This window comes from Hibiscus syriacus, unplaced genomic scaffold, assembly GCF_006381635.1.
Source record: "Hibiscus syriacus cultivar Baekdansim isolate YM2019G1 unplaced genomic scaffold, ASM638163v2 tig00013960_pilon, whole genome shotgun sequence".
In the NCBI taxonomy this organism is placed as follows: Eukaryota; Viridiplantae; Streptophyta; class Magnoliopsida; order Malvales; family Malvaceae; genus Hibiscus; species Hibiscus syriacus.
Genome location: NW_024062312.1, coordinates 1,545,002 through 1,552,256, shown reverse-complemented (window position 1 = coordinate 1,552,256; position 7,255 = coordinate 1,545,002). Strand labels below are relative to the sequence as shown.

General features: G+C 36.1%; 1 protein-coding gene across 1 annotated transcript; it reads left to right on the top strand.

The window, feature by feature from the left end:
- The first annotated feature begins 353 nt into the window (after positions 1–353).
- On the top strand, positions 354–5,248 carry LOC120206726. Its single transcript, XM_039206308.1, has 9 exons — positions 354–695; positions 1,176–1,538; positions 1,636–1,776; positions 1,876–1,979; positions 2,065–2,286; positions 2,443–2,937; positions 3,670–4,100; positions 4,475–4,568; positions 4,663–5,248. The coding sequence occupies exons 1-9, from the start codon at positions 525–527 to the stop codon at positions 4,826–4,828; spliced, it is 2,187 nt and encodes a 728-aa protein (XP_039062239.1). The 5' UTR covers positions 354–524; the 3' UTR covers positions 4,829–5,248.
- Positions 5,249–7,255: the final 2,007 nt, after the last annotated feature.

The window sequence follows — 7,255 nt, the reverse complement described above, 5'->3', positions numbered from 1 at the left end:
TATCATAATAATGTGCATGCAATGATTCTCCTAAGAAGTCATGTACATGCGCCCCTGATTAGAAAGCATAAAACTTATGGTCGATGTGAATTAGTTTGAAGCATAAAAATCTATTTTTTTTTATTAATTTGTGATAATTGTAAGATAATATTTGTTCATAAATAACTCTGGAATTATTTTGAATTATTGGATGAACTAAATAATATAACAATATTTTGTTATCCTAAGATTGATATAATAAAATTAACTATTATTTTTGTCACTTTAATTGTATAATTTGTATATTTTGTTAAAATACTATATAATATTTCGCCATAAGCATAAACTTGTATTTTTGAAGTAATTAATTTTTTTAAAATACATATTTAGGAAAAAAAGAAATAGGGTTTCAAGCAGGGGAAGGGAAAAAAAATGAAGGAAACGAACTGAAAATGGACGGTATCAACGGTTTAATCTTTAAACTATTGCAATTTGAGGGAACTCTCAGGCGAAAAATAATGTGGGGAAGAAGAGCGGATTGAAAAATGAGAAGAAAGTGTCGGATTTGGTGGCCGAAGCATCTATCTTCAGCCCAACTATCTTGCTGTAGATTCCTGTTTGGTTGGTTCGTGACTTGTTCTTCGGATTCTCTTGACATTGTCGTCGCTTTCGCTTCCAATCACAAGTCTTCTTCGAATCTGCAATCTGGTCTCCAGGTAATGCTGTAATTTCTGATTCCATTTTGTGAATGTTTTATGAATTATAATTGCTTAGGGGATAAGGGAACTTAGGACTTGAAGAAATTGATTTAGCTGTTATGTTTTTTAAGTTATTTCTTGCTTAGTTTGTAATGCTTCAGGCAAACCACTAATCCTGGTTTCAGTTTGTAAAGATTTTATGATCTATAATCGCTTAGGGCAAAAGGGTACTTAGCAATTGAAGAAATGAAATTAGTTGGTGTGTTTTTTAAGTTAGAGTTTGTAATGCTTCAGGTAATGTACTTATTTTTCCATTATATTTAATTTTAAGAAGTTTATGCATGAGTTATAATGCTTAGGATATGGGGTATTTTGAAATTAAAGAAAAAAAAGTGATTCTTAAGGAACATTTATCTTGCTGAGCTTGTTTGGCGTTTGGACATGGTTTTAATTCAGGAGTTTAATTGAAAATGTCGGTTTTCTTTTTTTTGCAAGCAGGAGATCCTCCATTCTATCAATGGAAATATGCATGTTTCTCTTCAAGATAAATCAAAATTTTCTTTGTTGGGTCAGTATAGATCCTGTCTCGGACATGGTCAAAATGGAGTAGAAGAGGATGATATGAGAAGCTTCGGTGCTCATGGTGTAGACGGAGTTAGCAAATGCTGTGGGCAACGGAGCTGTGGATGCCTTAAATTTGATGGGGTATTAGGCCAGTCTAGACAGACATCTAGAGAAAGTAGTTACTGGATTGAGCTGGCATATGATTCTCTTCATCTTCAAGCCAAGGGAATTCATTGGGTTCCTAAATTGCATCATATTCATTGGAAGAGGGAAATTATGTATCAGTGTGATGTCCATGTATGAAATTCAGATTGCTTCTACTTTTGGGTTTATCATTTGAGTTGTATTTGTCATTAGTGATTAATCCATTGCTTTTTTTCCTGAACAAGTTTAGGTTATTTTATATGAGATTCCAATGTATGGTGCTCACCATTTCTCATTACGATACTGGAATTCTTCTGAGCATGGGAAAGCTTCTCTTAAGAAGCCACAGTGGGTTGATGAGCTTCAACAAAAGCAGCCTTTAAATGACATGGTAAGAATAGTTCATGAGAACCTCATGGTGGAGTTAGGACAGATTTTATTTGTATATATATGTGTGTATGTGTGGTAATTTAAAAAATTTTGAAAGCAGGATACAGTTGTTTTGGCAATCAACAGTGCCGCTGCAGCACATAAAATTTTTGAGAGGCATGATAGCTGCAAGCAATCCTCTGCAAATACTCCCATTATTTTGATGTAATCTCATTCTAACTAGATTTACCTCTTGCTTTTGCCATGTATATCTCTTCACTTTCTCATTTGTCATTATGTGGCTTTGCAGGTTTTGTACCTTCTTGTGGCATATATTGGCCACGTCATTGGCATCGTTATCTACAATTTTTTATATTTTTCTTCAATTTTTCCATAGCATTTTGAATTTTGAATCACAATCATGGATATACTCTGCATCAACAAAGGCATTTAGCAATACATGGATAAATTTCCGAATTCATTGTTGTCAGATCTTATATTGGCCTATCTTTCTGAAGGACAATGACCTCAGGTGAAAATTCTGTAGAAGTGAATTCTTTTTAGTGATATTTTTCTCAGTTCATATTGAGCCGAGGCATGTTTTTCTATATAAAGTTTTAGAACAAAGCCTGTTATGCCTCCCCTCATTATCCTTTATCCTGATATATAATATAATGTTCTTTATTAGGTCTCAAACAAGTGTGGAATGTGCAGAAAAGGTTGCATTACATAAGCATTCCTTGTGGTCAAGTTTGGTCGTGGATATCTTTTTGGGAGATTTGATTGGTTTGGCACTCTTATTTCACGCAGAACCAGTCTGTTCACAGGTTTCAAATTTTTCCAGTGATTTAACAAATGAGTTGTTGAGGTCAGGTTCTGTGTGGCTGATGGGTGTCCCAGCTGGTTTCAAGTTGAACATAGAATTGGCTGAAGTTCTTGGCATGATTTCTCTGAATACAATTCAAATTTGGTCTACTCTTTGGATTTTTATGGGTTCTTTTTTCATTTATTTCATCAAAGGACTTGGTATATTAGCTATTCTTATGGGGGTGACAATACCTGCTGCTTTGGTCATAGACATGATTGTGATTGTAACACTGCATGTCTCAACACTTCATTGGTTAATCTCGATCCTCTATTCACAGCAGTTACATGCGCTAGCAGCCTTGTGGCGTATTTTCAGGTACCACTTCTGCATTCCCTATTTTGGATTTGATTGGCTCCTCTAATCCGGTTTTTTGTTATTGTAAACTAAAATCAATTGAACATGTTGTTATAGTAAAAATATAGTAGTAACATCTATATCATACCGGGGTATTGCTACCATGCAGTAGAATGTGATAGGAGGTTTATTTGATTCATTCCATAGTAGTATTAAATCTGAATGATTTTGGGAGCTTCTGAAGCCCATTTTTTGTGCACAATGGTGCAGCAAAAACTTAATGAGTAGATAGAACATATTTGTAGATCATTCGAGGTCCAACAAAAATTTATCTCCACATCGGGTACTACTGAAATATAAATGGGATTCATGGATCCTATTTCAGAGATGGGGAAAAAGTGTTCGTGAGAGGATATCTTTTTCTTGTTCTGGGAGAACATACCATATCAAATCACGAGCTCATGACATTCCATCTCAATCCGTGTTTCCCTATTTCATTTTGTCTAGAATTCTGTTTCAATGTAAATTACTGGCTTCTTGGAGAAGGGATCCAGTGCTTTTAAACGTTAGTGATTTTTATTTGTTATATACTGGTATAATATCAATGTCATTATTTTGTCATGTATCTGTTATTGCCCAACAGTTTTAGCTGTTCTAATTTGAAAGGCATGCAAAGATGTCATTTTTGATTAACTATCAATAAATTTATTTAGTTGTTTCAAGGTGTTCTAAGAGTTAATGTGTTATTTGCAGGGGACGGAAGTGGAATCCTCTTCGTCAAAGATTAGATAGCTTTGACTATACCGTGAAGCAGCATGTTGTTGGATCTCTTCTATTTACACCTCTTTTGCTTCTATTGCCAACCACATCAGTTTTCTATATTTTCTTCAGCATTTTGAACACAGCCATCAGCCTTAGCTGTATGTTCATTGAAGTCATCATATCTGTCATCCATGCTACTCCTTTTATTAAAATTGCCCTTCGGTTGATAAAACCTAGAAGATTTCCATTGGGGATATGGTTTGAAATCATAGCCTGTCACAGTAATAGCAGTCATTCCCCCTGGAGTGCTTATATCGATAGAAACAGTTTTCCGGTTGATGAGGCACCACAAAAAGAGGATATAGATAGAACGGTATCTAGCGTTTTGATTTCAATTCTCCACAGCAATTATTTGAGCATAGGTGAGTCCTGGATCAGTTCTTTGAACTCTCGAGTTTCTTTGGATAATCTAGATCAGAATGGACAATTCTTAACAAATTCTTAGCATACACCATTTACTTAAAAGAATAGATGATCTAACGCCTAAGAAGGGCTTATTTCTGCATCCAGGATTCTCAAGGCTTTTATGGAAATGTAAAAAAAAAATTCACATGATACAATAAACTATATCTTTTGATTTCTCTTTCTGTAATTTTAATCTGGCAACCGAATATGACACACTTAATATTCTTCTTATTCTCATTGATGTTAAGTATGTTTTTATGTTTTAGTTCCTTGTTTGCTTGGGGTTTCATTGGAATGCCAGTAAGCTAACCATTGTGGAAAAACCTTACAGGGCAAATGGTCTTACCCCATTACAGAAAAGCTTTTTCAGGAGTTTCTCGATCGTATATTGCGATGTCGGTGTTTGGACTTCTTAGTGGTAACAAGTAAGTTGATTTTCATTGCTGTTCTTTTCGTTCGTGCTTTCACTTTGTATTCTAGATTTAAATTTGTGTACCCTCTGCCCCCTCATCTTTCCAGAGTTGCATCTTCTTTGGGAGCTACACTGCCTTCAACAATGCCATGGTTGTGTATCCCATACAAAGAATATTGGTGCCTCTGTCGTAATTCAATTCTTGCATGTACGGTAGATTGCATCTATAATAGATGTCATGATTCAAGACCATCTTCATTTGGCCTAACTTGAGTATTGAGATATTTTAGCTTGCTTTCCGAATAGATAGGGAATTTTGGTCAGACATGCTGCTTCATTTTTGTTTGGTTCAAACTTGAGCATCGGAATGAACAACGACTTCTCAAAGGAGATGGGGGGATAAAATCAGGGTCTTACCTCATTTGATTCATGTGAGCACTCTTAAGATGTGAATTTCAATAAATTTGGGATTTGAATCCCCATCATCCTGATCACGTTTTCTTCCCCCGGACGGCACCCGATAAACAAGGAGATTGAGGGTAGCGTTGAAAAGAGATCGAAGGGGGGGGGGGGAAGAAAATGAAGGAAAAAGCTGGTAATTCACCTTGGTTATATCCATCTATTAGAAAATCATTTGTATGTTGTTAGAGATTATGAATAGTAATTATTCAATTCTATTTCTAGTTTGGTTTTTTGAAGTCCTACATTTTTGTAACCCCCGAACCAGAACCATTGCTTCCTTTTTCTCGGTTGATGAAAATTGAGCTACATATTTTTCCATCTCTAGGACTAGGTTGAACTGAACCAAAACTGGAGAACACATCGTTCCCTGGCCGATCTTGTTTGGTCATATTTGGACTAAGGTAAATTTTTCCCATTTAATTTCATCAGATTAGGTTAAGTTCGATCAATTGTGCCATATTCAGTTCAAATTGTCCGACTCATTGGGTCACTCGAGTTTCAGTTCATTAAGATCAGTTTAAGTGATATTATCCAAATACAAAAGTTTATTAAAAAAAGTAAAAATGTTGCAACGGATCCATGCGCAACATAATTTCATTCCCATGGCAGCCAGCAAGATGAATGTCACTCGTAGTGCACAAACAGATTAATCGGTTGCATTTATTTCAAAAATAAAGATGATCAAGAACCGAAAACTGTGCTAAAATGAAGACTTTGGCGAAAGGCTTCATGAAAAACGGAAGAGGTTTGTGGCATGCCTTTTCGACAGCTTTGACTTGGTATACAAAACTAGTTGCCAATTCGATACATCACTGATCAACGTAGGAAGGAACGGGAAGAAAGGGAAACGGCGTGATGGATGTATATGCTACAGGCGGCCGTCCTAGTGGACTAGAGGTGACATACCTCAATTTTCTCTTCCGATCATCATTTCCACTTTCGGTTACATCTTCGGGGAATGAAGAAAGCTTAGCAATTCTGTAGGCGTTTTCGGCAAGGCATTGCTGCTCATCAGAGAGGTGATGGAATAGGAGGCCAGACATAAATACGGGAAGATACAAAAGGCTGGCATAAAACATCCTTCTTGCTTTTGGAGTTGTCCGGTGACGATAAAATGAAAATGCAGCAGCACTAATTGGTAGGGGTGATAAGTGATGATTCAAGACAAAACCACCCAGAAGCCACACCCCTACACAAAGAATTTCACTGGTTTATATATTATGGAATATAAATGAGAATGTAAGATATACCAAATCCATATGGATCATACCGTATACTATATTACTAATTAAGGTAGTTTATATAGAAAATTTTCCGAATATCTAAGCAAAATAGATTTTATGCATATCTATCCGCTCTTTGTGAGTACTAAATATGGGTGCGGATATGTGTGCAAGTATACAAAATCGAACAAGTAATAAAGTGATAAGTAGAGTATCGTCTCCACAGGGAATTGGGGAAATCAAATAGGTTTGTCAATGCACTTTACTTTGTCACCTAAGTAAAGTTAGTGATGGTATGTACAAATGATAATGCTTTGGCAAAATGAGATGGATGTTTGTGGAAATGGAATGGTGGTAGTATGGTAGCAGGTGGATATGTCGTGGCAAATTGAAATGTAAAACATGCAAGCAGGTGAAAATGTCAAGGCAAAATAAAATGTAAATATATGATTTGATTAATAGGACTTTGTCTTTCTCACACGACAAGCAACTATGGAAGTGAGTGATAGGAGTCACTAAGGAAAATCCAAGTCTACTTCTTCGAATGGTCTTTCTTCTATACCTAGTCTGCCCGACAGAGTCTACTAAGGTGCCCTATGCTATCTCTAGTAAGGGACTCGACAGATTAAAGATGCCATGACAAAACCGATTGGCGTAAACCCCTACAGTGATCCTATTGGTCCAGATAACAGGATATGTCTCGGCAATACCTTTTTGCGGCAGCATTAACATCTAACCTATCGTTCATGCACAACTCCTTTTAGTCGAATAAAATCCTAGCCTTATCTCTAAGGTGGATTAGGCCTAGTTACTACCTAGAACCCCTTGTTTATGTAGTTCCTCCCTAGTTTCTCTCGAACACTAAGGATATGTTATCTAGGTATTCTCTCGAACCCTAAGAATCTCCTAAGGAATGGCTACTCTTGTAGATCCTACAACCTTAAGGCATTAAACCCCATAAACAAAACAGATTATAGTATAGAAAAATCAACCATTCATTGAAATAAAACTTAAA

Coding starts and splice junctions, on each gene's coding strand:
- LOC120206726 (XM_039206308.1), top strand. CDS start 525: ATGAGAAGAAAGTGTCGGATTTGGTGGCCGAAGCATCTATCTTCAGCC. Junction 1,980..2,064: donor AATACTCCCATTATTTTGAT/GTAATCTCATTC, acceptor GTGGCTTTGCAG/GTTTTGTACCTTCTTGTGGC. Junction 2,938..3,669: donor GCCTTGTGGCGTATTTTCAG/GTACCACTTCTG, acceptor TGTTATTTGCAG/GGGACGGAAGTGGAATCCTC.